The 17,411-nt window shown below is 40.6% G+C and overlaps 1 protein-coding gene across 7 annotated transcripts in view; it reads left to right on the forward strand.

Annotated features, from left to right (window-relative positions):
* Positions 1–17,411, forward strand: part of RBMS1 (RNA binding motif single stranded interacting protein 1) — a 220,184-nt gene that overhangs the window by 190,849 nt on the left and 11,924 nt on the right. For 5 of the 7 annotated variants that reach the window (XM_047869518.1, XM_047869517.1, XM_047869522.1 and 2 more), the window contains exons 6-9: positions 1,723–1,802; positions 15,170–15,285; positions 16,160–16,209; positions 16,336–16,429. In XM_047869518.1, the coding sequence (XP_047725474.1) occupies positions 1,723–1,802; positions 15,170–15,285; positions 16,160–16,209; positions 16,336–16,429 (340 nt within the window). The remainder of the gene's footprint in view (positions 1–1,722; positions 1,803–15,169; positions 15,286–16,159; positions 16,210–16,335; positions 16,430–17,411) is intronic. The other 2 variants (XM_047869520.1, XM_047869523.1) reach the window with 1 other exon arrangement.

The raw sequence follows: 17,411 nt of genomic DNA on the forward strand, positions 1-17,411 counted from the left end.
CCCCTCCCCCGTTCATGCTCTGTCTCTCTCTGTCCCAAAAATAAATAAACGTTGAAAACAAAAAAAAAAAAAAAGTGCTTTCACTTCTAGCTTTTTTTTAAAGTTTATTTATTTATTTTGAAAGAGAGAGTAGGAGCAGAGCAGGGAAGGCAGAGGAGAGAGGGGGAGAGAGAGAATCGCAAGCAGGCTCCCACGCTATCAGCGCAGAAGTCTGAAGCAGGACTCAATCTCACAAACCTGAGATCGTGACCTGAGCTGAAGTCCTGACCGACTGAGCCACCCAGGGGCCCCTTACAGCTTATTTTCATACCTTCCTCCCCAGAAAGGATATTTCAGTGTATTGGTTAATTTGGTTTCCAACAGAAAAATCTTAAACAGAAGGAGCTTTGATTTTTGACATAGTTCTAATTTGAAAGCCCATGCACGAAAACTGATTTTACATTATTTAGGAACCTATTCATATTGTGCAGGAACACATAACGTCTGTATCTTTCAACGTGTTGACTTTTATTTTAGAAGAAAATCTGCTGGCATTTTATTTTCATATGCAGTATCCTATTTGGTGACCATCATGTCTCCCATAGACCTGTGAAATCAACACAAACAGCATTGTTTACTATTTTCCATGTAAGAAAATGGAGTCAAAGAAGAAATGTTTGCATTTTCACCAGACTTCAAGCACTGGTCTGGGACTCGGTTCTTCTGGTTTTTAGCTAACAGCTCTTTCTGTTCAGCCAGATAATTTAAAACAAAACTAAAATTTCTACGGGTGGAAAGTCACCAAAACTTGCATTTCCAGTGTACCCTTCATTGCTTCAAAGGTCCAAGGGAAACAGTGAAAAGCTCAGCACCATCTAAAAATCCTTACCTCTGTGGGTGTTCGGAAAGCAGATCAAGCAGTTTCAGTTTTGTATCCAAAGATGGAACCCAATTAAATTCTATGGCTTTTTAAAACTGTTACTACCCATTAAAACCAAGATGTAACTCTCTGGGTAATCAGGAGTGTAGTGCATTTTGAATAGATTATTCAGTGTTTCTTCCATTAAAAAAAAAAAAAGTCAAAATAATGTAATTTCCCTGAAATGTTTCTCAAACGTTTTTTAGCCACCTGCAGATGTAGAATAAATTGTGAAGTTAGGCTCTGTCCTCTGCTCATTCTCTGAAGCCAGGGTGACAAAGAAGGTACATAACTGACTTTGCTGACTTAATTTTAAACCTAAAGCTAACGTAAAACCATACAAGGAGTGTCCTGTGATTTTCACTCGTTCTTATCATGACTTTTGAGTCTGTCCTTTTGTGACTGTATAAAAGGAAAGGTCATCAAATGACTAATATTCTGGCAGCAATAATAAATACAATCGTATTTTGAGCTGGCATTTCTGTTTTAATTCAATATCATGACCAAGAAAGACTATTGTGTATCGATTGCCACTTTTCCAACAAGTAGAAAAAACTGACACATTTGATGTGCTTGATATTAAACTCTCTGGGTATAATGTATTTCTTTTATGATTCAGAAAGTACTCTGTGGAGACCAGTTTTCATTTTATGACAGAAGTACACATATAACAATTAGATAAAAGAATAAACCCACTTTTTCTTATTCACATTTTTGCTAGGTTTCATTTGTATCTAGTAAACCTGTAAGAGTGCTCACATGCACAAAACCAAATGACAACTAAGAGATCTCTAAACGTGTGTTTTATTTTTATGGATGAATAGGATGGAATCAACAGAAAAGTGCGAAGCCGTTATTGGTCATTTTAATGGAAAATTCATTAAGACACCACCTGGAGTTTCTGGTATGTTGTTTATCTAAAATTTTATCAGTAGTTTTTTATGTAATGTATCTATAATTTTAGCACATGATGTATCAAGAACCACATACTCTCATTTAGCTCTTAAAACTTATTTCTTTGATCCTACAAATAAGACTTAAAAATATGTCTCTTCCAGACATTGGGTATTTAAATATGAATGGAAGCCATCCCAATAGGACAGAGGGTCTGACTTGTGGAAGCCCCTCCTTCTCTGGTAGACAGGCCATCCTGTAACTCCCCATCTTCCACTACCATCCTCAGTAAATCTTGTGTCCTGCAGTCCTGTCCGTTGAGGGCCGAGGTGCTTTCCATCTTAGCTCCTGCCTTTCTTGTGGAAGGTTCCAGCATGTGTCACCGTGCACCCCTTATGGAGCCGGACCTCAGTCCCTACAGCCCTTCTGTCCAGTCCATTCTAACCACCTCCTCCCAGCGCTCTGCCTTGTGTTGTCATGACCAAGAATACCACACCTCAGGAGCTTTTCATTCCAAGATCGCTCTCATTCTAGCTCCCACTAAACCTGATCCAAAATACAGAGGGATCTTTCTTTACCACTTTTCCATCCCTGCCAAACCTCATCTCCGTTCTTGAGTGCTAAAACCATTTCTTTAACAGTATCGTGACTTCTCTTGTACCTGTACCTTGGTCACACCTGCTTTGCAGAATGCTAAACCTGGATTAATTCTACAACAGGCCACCTCCTCTGCCTCTATTAAATCCAGGCAGGTAAATATTGTCTCCAGCATGACCAGACCCCCAGCATCATTGGTCCTCATTCAGTTTTCTCATCCTTCCCTGGCTGCAGTCTCCACCCGCCTGCTCGGTTCTTCCTTAACCCCCTGTCAACTCTGAGCAGATGACTTTGCTTCTTACTTGATGAGTAAAATTGAGACCACAGGTGGAAACACCATCAACTTCCTGCCTCTTCCCAACAAGGACCACCTCCATCCCCATTCTTAACTCCTTCCTTCCCTGAAGTCTCAAAAAACAGGGGGTCCCAAGCTGTGGCCTTGATCGCGTCCCATCAGGACCTTGCTCTGCCAGTTATCCCCTCCCTCTCTTATAATTTCAAAGTCTTTTGCCTTTATTTTTTTTTTCCAAAAAAACACAAAAACCTTTATTTTCAATTTGTAACATCTCTGGCATGACTAATTGGTAGAGAAGTTGAGAAAATGCACAAATAATACTAGGAACAAAAATTGTGACCATTACTACAACAGGCCTTTTTTTAAATAACAGAATACAGAGAACAAAACTATGAACTATGCCAATATGTTTTAAATTTGAAATAGTTTCCCTAAATTTGAAATCTATCCATTTGTGTTTGAGATCATTCACGTGTCTCTGATCTTGAAACTAAATTAAACCAAGCACTGTGTTCCTCTCTAGCTTTTTTTTCACATAAACCTTGTAAGAGTGTAGTCCCCATTTCTGCCTTACATTCATACCTCAGCCCTCCCCAACCTGACTTCTTCCCCTTGTGTCTTGCATGGTGAACTGTCCATATTAGTCTGCTGGGCTGCTGTGACAAAGTACCACAAGCTGGGTGGCTTAGACAGTAGAAATGTGTTGTCTCAGTTCTGGATGCTGAAAGTGCAAGGTCAAGGTGTTGGTAGGGAGGGAGGGGCCCCCCTCCATCCTTGGCTGGTAGATGAGCATCTTCTCCCTGTGTTTCTTCATGCCTTCTTCCCCCTGTGCATGTCTGTCTCCATGTCCAAATTTCCCCTTTTTTACAAGGATACCAGTCATTCAATCAGGGCCCACTCTTTTTAACCATAAAGACTCTATTTGTAAATAAGGTCCTGTTCTGTCACTATGAGTTACCAAGGGTTAGGATGCCAGCCTTTTTGGGGGGCGGGAGCCATGAGAACACAATTCAGCCCTTAACACTTAGCTCCTGACTATCCAATTTGGAAGCTTCTCTATCTTTGTGATGCTGTCTGTCTGCTATACTTGATGCTACTTGTCCATTACTCATCCTTTGACGTGTCTTCCTTTGACGTCTCTTTCACCCATCTCTCTGTTTTCTTCCCATCTTGTGTTACTTCCTTCTCTTTTTGTGGGCTTGTTTCTTCTATCTAAACCCTAATTGTTGCTATTTCCCCAAATTCCACAGTTCTAATAGACGTCATGCATTCTCAAGGTTTCAGCTGGTATGTACATTCAGAACCGCTCATCTCCCACCCTGGCTTTTCCTCTGAGCTTCAGGCCACCTGGTCTCAGTCACCACACGTTCACTGTCTCCAAAGAGGAACAAGCCCCCTTTCCTGTCTAATCCTGCTCTTCTTCAGTTAGGCATTTCTCAGTGAGTGGAACTGGTACCCAGCCAGGCACTCAAGCCAGAAACTCAGGGTCGAGTCACCTTGGGCTCTGCCTTCCGCACCATCCGTCATCTCTCACGTACAAAGCCATTCAAGTCCTTACTTTTTTTTCTCTTGATAACTTCTAGAACCTACCCTCTCCCCTCCATCCCTCCCACCTCAGCCTAGTTTAACCCCTTCTCTGTCACCAAGGCCATTACAGCAGGCTTCTAATTGCCTGCCTGATAGCTAGCCTTTCCTTTCCCAGATACCCTCCCTGCCTGCGGCCAGCGAGTTTGATAAAATACAGGCCTCTGTGTCATTTTAATGGCAAAAAGCCCCCTTCTCCCTTCCAGGCTCTTAGAATGTCATTGAAGGCCAGAGGTGAAAGGGCTCTTGCCTACTTCTTGAGCCCTCTCTCTGTTCTCTGCCTTACTATGTACCGTCCTCCCAGACCAAACTGCAGATGTATTCCAAACATGCCATGCTGCCCTGTTCCTCTCTGCTTTCTCTCATATGGTCTCCAAGTTAGTTCCCTCCAGTTCCCTTTAACCTGGCTCTCCAACCCTCACCCTTCAGGCCTGTGTTCAAATCTTGCCTCCTCGTGTGAGAGCCTCCCCTGTTCAGTTGGGTTGTCCTCTGTGTCCCGTTAATATGTTTAAATGTGTCAGTTGACTAAACCAGAAGCTCCTTGAAGGCAGAAACTTTTCTCATCTTTCTGTTTTCATCCCGGCACAGTACATCAGCCATATGTTTGTTGGTTTTGTATCAATTTCACTGTACTGTTCACCAGGACAATACTACATGTTCACATGCTCGTGTGCTAACGGCCGACCACCAACTGAAAGACGTTTCCATTTTGCCCCATACACTAGGCTGTGCATGTGTAACTGGTGTTGAGTATTTATTCTGCTGTAGCCCCAGTATTCCATGCTTCACTGGGTGGCTGGTAGTGGTGATTAGAGATTTACTTTAATTCTCCGTATCTAGTTAAGTCTCACTTCGTGGAAGAACCTATTTGTAAGTACATATGATACCACAGACTGCACTTCATCTTGGCATGCTAAAACCCAACAGCACACAGTTTGCAGGGCTGCATGTGAACTTGAAGTGCCTGAGGGCACAAGTTTGGAGCGTGCAATAAAAAGACCTGGAATACACTATTCCAGGGAACTCAACCTTGTGAAGGAGCTTCCTTTTTGTTTTTTAAGTTCGTTTTGTTTTCCATCAACAGCACTTGAGTTGAAAGAAAATAAAAAGCAATGTCTTTACCCTCCAGCCAAGTAAAGACGAGAGAAATTTAATACGTGGGAGCTTTCTGTAAAGCCTACCCCGCGGGGCCTTCTGAGGTTACCACGTGTGCACAGCCGACTCCTGGTGTTCTCCTCACTTCCCCATGTCATCAGTGTCAGGACCCCACGCTCTTAGTCCCTCTGAAGGGCTGCTCATCCACCCATCAGTGACCACTTTACTTTCTCAGCTCATTTTTACGTACAACAAAGAAAGTTCGAGAAGGAAGAATACCCCTGCACACTACTGTTTTGCTATTGTGTGAGTCTGAGACGAGATAAGATCTACCAGTTTCCTGAATGAAGTAGATCTCAGGGTGTCACAGATCGAGATTGGACTTCATGGTTGTATGATTTAAACTGTTTTCTTTGAAGTGGGTTTAAAGACTATTGGTCATACCTATTCAAGGAAAAAAAGACCTTGATTTCCAAACCACATGTAAATGATTGTAGGAGTCTCTGTACCTTTGCAACTAGTAGAGAATAGTTTCTTCTAAGTTGTGCCAGGTGTCACCTGGGGGGTAAGAAACAGATTCCTTCTGCTTCCAGAGAATCACTGGTGGGGGGGGGGGGGGGGTGCAGTCAAGTCACTCTCTCTGTTCTGAATCAGAACTTGATTTTGTGCCATTTTCTAACGTTTCCTGATTTTTTTCTATGTATTAGTTCCCAACTAGACTGCAAGTTCTTTGGCAGCAGGGGCTGTTTTATTTTTAATGTTGTGCTAGGCACAGAAAGCCTGTGCATCGCCCTATAACAGCAGAGGTTACCAAGTGGTTTCCAAGAGCATTTTTTCACGTAGGGCTCGCTCATCACAGTAATCATGGCTATTTTGAGGGTTTCTCTGAATACTTCTTTGCATGTAAACGAGTTTGAACTGCCTTTAGGCAGGAGTTTGAAATGTATAATGTGGGCCTTGGAAGGATAGTTCCAGTCAACTCAACTTTTCCCCAAAACAAGTCCCAAGTGGATTTGAGAGCCACAACAGAATTTGAAGCACTTTTGAACTTCTCTGGATTTTTCCCCTTTTTTGGTACACATAATACGAAAATTTTCTTTGACTACCAGTCTGTTTATTAGATACTGCTCTCTCAAATTGCCTAAATGGCTACTGCATACCATGGGTTTCTCCAAGGAATGCATATATTATTTTCAGTAGAGCCAGATGAAAAACAAAAATATTGTCAGGCAAGGGTAAATTGAATGAGCCTCCACTTTAATGTCTAAATAATGTAGGCTCATTGCTAGGCAGACATAACGTCTCATAAATACAGTCAGAGGATGGTTTAATCAGTGATGCAAGTTGTTGAGCCGGCATAAGCAGAATTACCCAGGATGGTTTCTGTCAGAGTACTCAGATTCTTGCACAACTGGCAATTTGCCTGTGACATTGGAGCCAAGCAAGTACAGAAAAGAAACCCATGTTAGATGCATTCCCCAAAAGACACTATGAAAATTAACAAACTGAACAGTGAACTCATCTTAACTGTAGCGGTCTTAAGAAAGTCTCTAGGTGGCTAAGCAGGAGGTCAGATCTGCACATAAATTGTCACTTATCACATGCCACCCACCCTTCTGCCAGCTCTTTTCATACCAGAGTGATGTGGCTGAATTCCCCGTGCCAGACATATTCCACCCTGTCCTGGGGGCATGTGCATAATGTAGTACGTGTTTATAGCTCTGTGAAAATCCACATCAGGATTTTCAGTGCAATCTATTTTCTGAAATTGCTTCTTAAAAATCTTGTGCTTTGGTGCCTGATGTTACCATAGATTTTGTTTTTTAAGTTTATTTATTTATCTTGAGAGAGAGAGAATCCCAAGCAGACTCCACACTGTCAGTGCAGAGCCTGATGCGGGGCTCAAACTCACAGAACCATGAGATGGTGACCTGACCGAAAACCTAGAGTCAGTCGCTTAACTGACTGAGCCACCCAGGTGGCCCTGATGTTACCATATTTCCAAAGAGGCTTTATCTTCCAGCAAACTTTCTTAAATATACGTAATAGTTTGTGTTGGAAAAAAAATTACTCATAAGGCCATCCCCTCTATCCTTCCCCATCCAGCCTCTTGTTTTCCCCTGAAAATGTTGAAGCATTGTCCTTTTATTTGGATTTGTCTTGATTTCTATCTTGGTTTTGAGTGCTAGCTGGTTTGCAGTACATCAGATTTGCGTGGAAGGTTCCAAACCAGGGTTAAAGAACCAATGACTGCTTTGTCAGACAATCCAGGTGAATTTCACAGAGGTTTGAAATAACTTAATATTTACTTGATAAAAATTCTGTTACGGGGAAATCATATGGTGGTGGTTTCCCACACAGTGAATGTTAGAAACAAGGGATGGGGAGTTTTCGTTAGTTAGACCAGATGTTCAGATTAGGAGACATGCCCCAGGCAACAACACTGTCACTCATGGTCATGATTCAGGGTTTTGTCTAAAAAATGCTCTTCCTGTACCTGCCTGGAAGAGAGTACAGTCTCTGAGAAGACTAATGAATGCACGTTGGCATGTTAGCTGGAACTGTCCTAGAGTGCTTGCTCCGTGCCTTCTGTTTTTGCCTACACACACACACACACACACACACACACACACACACACACACACACGGACGAAGTCCACATATATGTTCATTGCTGCAGGATGCAGTGTGATTACTCATCTTTCTTTCTGGACCTCTCCATGATGTTATCAGAGTCTGAATACGTTCCTGTGTGCTAAGGGTGAAGAATTTTAAAAGAGAAAAATGTGTCTAGCCCTGGATATGTGAGTCATTATATTCTCGGTATTGTGCTGGCATCATTCTGCCACAGCCCGAAGCTTCGTCTGTCATGGAAGGGCTCCAGTGAAGTGCATAACTGCTGGCCAGGTCTGTCCAAAGACCTCAGCTTGTTTTACATCTGTTTCTGTGTTATTCTGACTTTTCAGACTGGGTATATGCCCAGCAGGGCTTGAGAACTGCTCTTACCCACATTTCATAAGTCTCTGTCTATAGGTGATATTATTTGGGCATTGTCCTATGCCAGGAGGCAGAAAGGTAATGTTTAGAGGAAAAATTACGACTCTAACGAAAAGGCTAGAAATCTTTCATGGGTTTTTATTGCCTATTTTGTTCCTTGAATGTTTGTCTTAAGCTATTGTTACTTGTAAAAACAGAAAATATTGACAGCTCTGGACGAAAGAAACCCTTGAAGACATGTGTGATGCTCCTTGTAGTAGCTTTAGGACAATGTGATCACACCCCTGGGATTGCGATGTCTTCCTGTCTCCCTTACCCAGTGTGTACATAGAGCAGAGTCTAAATATGTGTATTGTCAAGACAGCCGCTCCAAGGGCTGTGCTCTTAGGAAGAACAATCACTGCCATGAAACTGCTAGAATATTCCTGGGTGGCCCATGGGGAGAGGGCTGTCTTACAGCTCCAAACGCAAACTCATTCTCTACTGTGGAGGGGAAGTCTAGCTTTTAAAAAGTAACAAGGGATCTCAACTGGAAATGTGCCACTGTTTCAGCCTCAGATGCTTGGCGTGCCATGCCAGGCCGGTGATGGGGCTCCATCGATCATACCCAGCCTACAGCAGATCCCTCAGATCAGTTTTATACCTTTTCGCTATCAGGTTCTGCCAGGGAGGAACAATAAATAGCAGAGTAAAATTTTATTAAAGCATAAGGACCTTGGGTGGGAAGTGTAAGTGTTACTGTGAAACAGTTTTCTGAAAGGCATTTGCCAGTAACTTCATCCTTAACTCCAACTTGAACATTTCTTCATTGTATGTGAAGCCAAGGCGGCAACCCCTGGCCAGCTTGTTAAAATCTCACAAAAATCAAAGCCCACGGAAAACAGGCCAGTCTCTAAAAATGTTTCTAACATTAATAAACCAGAAGTCCCTCTCCTGAGAACTTGTTTTAATAATTCAAAGGCGAAAGGAAGAGTCATAATTCAAACATTTGACTTCCTCCTGTCGTCATAGTATGATAACAATAGCTACTGTGCATTGAGCTGTTCTGACCATTTTGTATGTTAATTGTAACAATCCTCTGAAATAAGTACAATTACTATCCCCATTCCACAGAGTATGAAACCTCAGACATTGAATAACTTGCCTGGAGTCACTAAGTGACAAATGGCAAAGCCAAAATTCAAACCAGGGAGACTAGTCTGGAGTCAGTGTTACCATACAACCTGACCACCATTTTAGCAGTCGGCATTAATGCGGTTAAAGAGAGAAATAAGATACACACACAGATGTTCATATAGTGTTAGTTACAACAACAAAGAAACTGTACATAAACCCATTTCAAAATGAACCTTATGTAGCCACTTTAAAAAAAAAAAAAAAAAAAAAAGTTCCATAATAAGACAGGGAAAGGTCCACAATGAAAACAGTAGGAGAAAAAGACCGTTGCAAATATGAAAAGTTTAGACTGCGAAAAGCAGTAAATATAGAATAGTAAAATATTTAACTTGGATTGATGTGGAAGGATTACATTTTTATTTTTTATTTAACCTGACTTTTATGTTGTTAAATCATTATTTTACTGATAGGTAAAGCTGAGTGGGAGAAGGAACCACTCTACAAGGGTCAGGAATGTGGGAGAGAACCTAACAAAATAGGCGTAGGAGGACATGCATCTACGGAGAGAGGCTGTGGCTCTGTGCGGTGCTTAGACAGGACAGCAGGATTTGGTTAGAAACAAAGAGGAAGCTAGGCAGGAAGTGATGACGTGCACACAAAAAATGGATAATATGTATTAGATCCCTACGTCGAAATTTTTAAAGGAAGAGCCCCAGATAGTTCCTTGCGTGTTGCTAGTTGAGGAATTTTGAAAGTAGGCAATGTTATCAGAAAGAAAGCTAATTACAGTTGCTGAGTGGGCTGGTTTTCCACAACCGATGGAAAAACTTCCATCGAGGGCAGTTCACGTTTTACAGAATGTTGATTAGGATAAATACTGCTTAACTAGAAAAATGGGAGTTTGGAAGTAGCAGTTTCTACAGCTGTTAGAACACAGTGAGGAAAAGGTCCACTCTGTTACAAACGACAGACAACTCTAATTCTCTGAGCCACTGGATTAGGATAGGTGAGGAAGACTTCTAGGAGGTCAAATTATGAGCCACAGTGGTTAGTCAAAGCAGGCATACCAGAAGTGATTTTTAGTGTGGATGTCAAGGGAAGACATTTTAGCCTAAATAGTTACAGAGTTTGAGCTTCAGAAGATAGGTAAGCAAACTGTTTGGTAGAGATGGGCAGTGAATCAGCAAGGGCATCACCCATAGAGCTCATTGTCCCTTACGATGGGACCAGATTGTTAGTGCCACAAAATCAGGCATTCATAAAAGGTCATCCCAGCTCACAAGGCCCTGTGGAGGGCGCATTGGAGAATCCTACGATGCAGTCACTTTAGATGGCTCTGAAGAGGTGCCAGAAAATATCAGGTAAGTGTTTGCATTTGTGGCATCATCTCTGGAAGGTTATATACTACAATGGTCAAGCTTTTGGAATTACATGTTCCTGTTGGTTCTGATAAATAAGTAACTTTTCTGTCTTGGATAGTAAGAGAATTTGACCTTCTCTCACACGCTTTGAGGCACACCCTTTACAAACCCAAAATATGGTGGTTAATTAAATTCGGCTTAGAATTCTCTGCATATTTGGCAAAAATCAATCGAGTATGGCTAATTTGATAGAATTTTTATATCACTTTAATACAGGAATATATCTTAGGTCACAAATCATTTGTTAGGATTCTTACCAATTACTGTTTTGCATAATAAGATAAAATATTGCTAATCTAGAAAATTGACCATGTAAAAGATATGGGGTGACTGTTACATATGAATATTTTTGAGGTAATATGCCCAAATCTACCTGTTAATCGTGGTCATATTGCTAGTATTCATGGCACTTCCTTTTCTGCATGTCAGTCCTCCTCAGTATCTCCCTTCTGAAAAGAACAGCCAAGCAGGCCACCGGAAGGATCTGATGTGTAGAACAATCTGACATCCCATGGCATCTCTCAGTATTCAACCTGGAAACTGTGTATTAGGCTTCAAAACACAAATGCTAGAGACTTCTGGTCTGGCTTGAAGTAAGACACAGGATATGCTAATCAAATAAGGATATCTCATTTTGCAACAGTCTCCCACACACTTAAAAATAAGTGAGCCATGACACAGATCTGGGTGTATTTGTTTGCTTTCAATTTAGAAATCTAACTGAAATCTTCTAACCCTTGCTCAGCTTCATGCTAACATAAATATCTTAAAGAAATCTTCACATAGTTGCTTTCCTGGAGCACACGGTACAATTCATGTAATATATAAGATATCAAGAATGCAGAGGGATAACCTGCTTTTCATAATGTCACCCAGGTACATGAAGCAGCCACTGTAAAAGAAATAACAGCCATTTCAGTATCAGAAGTATCTCGCTTCTGGGTGGCATTTTTATTAAAAAACGGACATCTCTCAAAACAATATTCTGTCCCATTAATGGCTAAATGGGTTTTCATAAGACTCTGCACTCTCGTTCCCATTAGATTGCCAGAGCTGTGTGAGATAAGACCCTATTTTAGCCACAATTGTATTCCTCATTCTTAACACTATACCTTACACATAGTAGGCACTCAATAATAAGTTCCAACTGCTAAACAGACCAAAGAGAATTTTTAACCGAGGAAAGAAGCTGTTAGAATTTTATTTTGCCTCACATGGAATCCTGGGGCACTCCCATTTCCCTAAAACAGGGAGCCAACAACTATGTTTAAAAAAAAAAAAAAAATCTGTCATTTCTGCTGGTTGCAATTCTTTAAAATAAGAAATTTGCTTTCCAACAATATGGGATACCTGCCAGTATCAAACTGTTTAAACTACTTACCTTTTTGCTTTTGGAGGGAGAAAAATATCCTAATGACATCACCACATCATGTAGTAAACATAATTCGTTGTTGAAAGATTCAACTACATCCTATTCCGTTTCATTTTGAATGATATATTTGCAAACGTGTCATTGCTTACCTGATGTTTACCTCATCGACTTTTACCGCATCATTAGATGTTTTTAGCAGGCTTTATTGTTGCATGAGATTGCTTTTTTTTTTTTTTTTTTTCTTTTTTTTGGCAGAGCATAGTCTAGAAGAATGAAAATGTATTGACAGCATCTTACCACAGATAGGGACACTTGGCCTTTGAGCAAATGTAGAGCTTTGGTGCTCCCAGGGATTGCTGCCTAAATACTTTTGTTCACACCTGCCTACTCAGGCAGCCCAGAGTGAGTTTCTAGAATGTGTCCAACTTGGTTGCCGTCTTTCTCTGGAAGAAATGATGCTCATGAAGGAAAATGGTCCATTTGCATTACTCAGTGTGCCAAGTTAAAATCTTTTTTGGAAAACTCTTAAATCTCTGTCTAGGAGCTAGCTGGTCTTTATAATGCCTCTAGATAAAGGGTGTCCTCAAAGTGAAGTCCCACAAAGGGCTAGCACTGCAGAGTTTATTCTCCTCACTTGCCCTACAAGATTATGGGGAGTAAAAATTCTGAAACATCATTGGAGGAAACATTCGATGCCAGAAGGACTTTTAGATCTGTTAAGAATGAGATTGTGCTCCTGAGCTGTTTGTCCTTGGACTTCAAGGTGAGACATCCCCGCGTGTGGCAGAAGGAAAATCCTAACTTTCAGGCAGGTTTGCCCTTTATCCCTTCCTTCTACTCGAAAGCAGTGTTCTCCTGGCCCTCGTTTCCACCTGTTGCCAAACACGTGGTTATAGAATTAAAAACATCATCACCTATGAGAAAGCCCTCTTGTTCCTTTGTATCCACTTACTTTACCTTCTGAGATTGTTGGTGGGTATAGAAATTTCCAAAAGTCAGTACATTTTTTTGAAAAGACAGAGTAATTCATCTGCAGTCTAGGATTTGGCCCCAGTCTGTCTTTCTTCACGCCCATTTGTCTTAAATGGAAGTTCCCTGTTCAGGAAAGCCTGAGGCCTGGGGGTGGAGTCAGAAGGTAAACAGTGGTAGGGCCAAGATTCCCTGGTATTCTCCCCAAACACCTCACAGTGTTGTTCTCAACTTCTGGTTCCCGTAGTACAGCTGCCTTTCAGAAGTGAGCTCACATTCCAGCCTGTCCCTCTGGACTGGTTCACACCAGGGAGAGGAGGAAGCCATACCAGATGACAGCCTAGATCCCTCACTGAGAAGGAATTACAGTTGGGTTTTTTGTTGTGTTTTGTTTTTTTGGCAGAGAAGTGTTGAGAGGCACTCTTGCTTCCACCCTGTCATTAGTGGGTGGGTAATAGTGATATAAAATAAGAGATGAATTAGGATAATAAGAGGCAAAGGAGAAAGGAGTAAATTTTCCATAAGTAATATTTTTCTCTTCCTGGTTATTTAACTTTGAAACAGAACTTGAAAGTAGTAATCAGAGTTCTGTAGTAGACAAAGGACAGAATGTGAGAACCAGACAGGAAGGTATGATTGCCTTTTTTACATTAACCAGAAACATATTGAAATATGCACAACTTTCAGGAATATACTACTATTTTCATTGTGGAAAAGCAAAGAAAATGAAAAGTCATGGGTAGACTACTATGCCGTCACCTCCCCCCCCCACCTTTTTTTTTCTTTTAAGCTAATGAATACTTATCCCTGTGTGATAGTTTCTGAATCTTTTGCTTTTCTGCGTTCATTTCTTGAGTTGTTCTTTGGATCATTCTATGATGTGGATATACAGTAAAGCAACCCCAAGAGGGATGATTAAAGGAACAGAAAAAAAACTTTAAATAGCTTGGGTAGGTGTTTTTGCGTTTCTTACAACAGCTGTCTTCAAGGCTGTACTTCACAAATAAACATATGAGACCTGTTTTTATTCATCCATTGGTTCAACCAAGGTGCCATGCATGCCTACAACATGACAGATACTTGGGCACTGGGGATACAGTGATGAAGAAATAAGTGTCACCACTCCCCACGGGGCTTACATTCCAGAGGGGGAAACAGACACCAAACAAATCACCACAATTCCAAGTTGTTATAAATGCTAGGTATAAAAATACAAATAAAAATTTAAAATTGTTTTAAAAATATAATATGAGCTATAGTATAAAGGGGAACTTGTTTTCTCCTGGGGGAATTGAAGGCCTCTCTGAAGAATGAATGATGAGATGCTAAGGGAGCATTTTTAATTTGGGGGTGGGGGGAGGTGATACAATGTTATTTGCATTTGGAGATTCATCAACAGAATTGAAAACAAGTGGGTCTGCACGTAAACAAGTATAAAAGTGAATGAAAAGATTCCTTTGGTTCCTTAGAATAAATGTGTTCATCACTCTGTGGTTTGAAAATAATAACTAATATATTTTCTTTACTATCTTTTTCACCAGCGGATAATCGTATAAGGGTCTGCGTAAACCTTTGGCTTAAAGTGTTCTATCAATTCCCTTATGGCACCTGCCACAGCTTCTATTGAAGGGATAAAAATGGGGGCGCCTGAGTGGCTAAGTTGGTTAAGCGTCGACTTTGGCTCAGGTCATGATCTCATGGTTTGTGGGTTCAAACCCCACATCAGGCTCTGTGCTGACAGCTCAGAGCCTGGAGCCTGCTTCAGATTCTGTGTCTCCCTCTCTCTCTCTGCCCCTCCTCTGCTCATGCTGTCTCTCTCGCTCTCTCAAAAATAAATAAACATTCAAAAAAAATTTAAAGAAAAAAAGTTGAACTACATTTTGTCATGCACACACATACAATTTTGTTTTCTGGTTTTTGTCCCCATTCAGCTCCCACAGAACCTTTATTGTGTAAGTTTGCGGATGGAGGACAGAAGAAGAGGCAGAACCCAAACAAATACATCCCTAATGGAAGACCATGGCATAGAGAAGGAGAGGTGAGACTTGTAAGTCCCTTCTTGAGACTTCAGTGTGGGTGTGTAATCATGAGAGCCTTCTTGACTTGGCCGCTGTACTTCTGAAATAGGTGCCAGCATTCAGGCTTTATGATGCAGATGATGTCCCATTAAAACTCTTCCCAGTGAAAATGGTGCTAAGAGAGTGATGACTCTCCAGATGGACAGATAGATGGTGGGTGCAGTTAATGGTTCCCAGTTAGCTGCATATCAAGTAAAAGAAAATTTTAAATTGCTTCCAAGAAATGGAACAACTGTTTGGTATTTTTTTAACGTCATGGTCTCTTCAAGGTTTACATTTGTAATTACTAAGAAATTATCCTAAGTAACATTATTAAAACAAACAGTGTATTTGTTGTTGAGTTTTTTGCCTAATTCTTTTGAGTAATGTTCTTTAAAAAAAAAAAAAAAGACAATAAAAATATTGGATGTCCATTTCTCCATATTTATTTTCAATGAATTTTTTTTAAGTAACCTACTAGTTCAAGAATGTCTAAGGAGGTGCCATCCAGTAGAAATGTTAGAGTCTTCAGAGACTCAGACTCAGAGAAATGTTTAGAGTCTTCACTGTCCAGTGATAACCACGAGCCACATGTGGCTATTTGAGCACTTGAGATATAGCCACTGTGCTGGAGAGACGCCATGTTTCAATAACTGCATGCAACTAATAACTACCAAACGAGACTGTGCGGGTGTAGAGCTGAATGCTCATATTGAGTTTATGTTTGCCTAAAGGAAACTCTCACTTTTATCAAATGCTAGTAAACTATCTCTATTTTATGTTGCCATGACCTAAGATATGGAATTTGTAAACCTTGCCCATGCGGTGAATGATTCTTTTTTTTTTTTTTTTCCTTTCCCATAGGCTGGAATGACACTTACGTATGACCCAACCACAGCTGCTATACAAAACGGGTATGTCATTAAGATCAATGCATAATGGCTTGAGGGAAAATGTGAAGGTGGAAGATATCAGACATTTGTTCCGGGAATTATTCTTTTTAAAGGATTACTTAATAAAGGCTTTTGTGTTTGTTCTAGATTTTATCCTTCACCATACAGTATTGCTACAAACCGAATGATCACTCAAACTTCTCTCACACCCTATATTGCATCTCCTGTATCTGCCTACCAGGTTTGTACCTTTAGGATTCATCAAGAGTATGACAACTTACCGGCTGTGAATCACTGCTGCGTTTTTATGTGTCTTAAAATTTTAAACACTTATAATGAAATTTAAGTCCAATGTTATGCAGCTTGGATAGCCAATTTAGAATAAGCTGCTTTTTATTTGACAGAGAGACTTACTTTTATGTAAGAGAATATAAAACAAGAGAAAATGGTTATCAGCTGTCAGTCCTTGAAATCATAGCATTTTAGAATTGGGATGAACCCACATACTTCCTCCACAGCGGGCTTTGCTGTTGGACACCACGTGTCCCAGAAGTTGAAACTTAAAAAACATTGACGTTAGGTAAAATACAGAATAGGTATGCACCGTTGCCTTTGTTTATTCCTCAGCAGGAACTAAGAAAAGAGCAAGTGAACATGCTAATGAGTAAAGATATGTCTCCATCAGGTAGCATTAAATGAGCAATGCAATGAGATTTGCAGCAAAAAAAGAAAAAAGGAGGTGACTCCCTGTTTAAACAGGTTATTTTGAGGAGGCTTTATCTTAAATTCCCAACTTAGCACCGAGATCTCATGAAGTACCTTGTTCTGTGATTCGGTTTTATTGCAGGGTTACCTCCTATTCGCCACGAACCCGGTGGTGTTCATTTCTCCTCCTATAGCAGAGTACCTCTAACAGGGTTACCTCCTTGGTCCAGACAGAAACATAACAACAGTTCAATACAGACACGTGGGAATATAGTTCTCTCTTTTGTTGACTGTTGAGATCCTGTGTGACTAAACTTTTGTGTATTCTTGTTTGTTTGTTTTTTTTTTTAAACAATTGAATTAGATGTTGTAGCCCTGATTTCTGGGGTTAGGGAACTACAATATCTAATAACTGTGTTATTTAATTTCTGTAAGCCTCAGTTTCCTCATCTTTAAAATGGGGATAATAATAGTTTCTTTCTCATAGGCTTGGTATGAGGACTAAATAATGTAAAGAG

The sequence above is a fragment of the Prionailurus viverrinus genome, chromosome C1 (assembly GCF_022837055.1).
Source record: "Prionailurus viverrinus isolate Anna chromosome C1, UM_Priviv_1.0, whole genome shotgun sequence".
Lineage (NCBI taxonomy): Eukaryota > Metazoa > Chordata > Mammalia > Carnivora > Felidae > Prionailurus > Prionailurus viverrinus.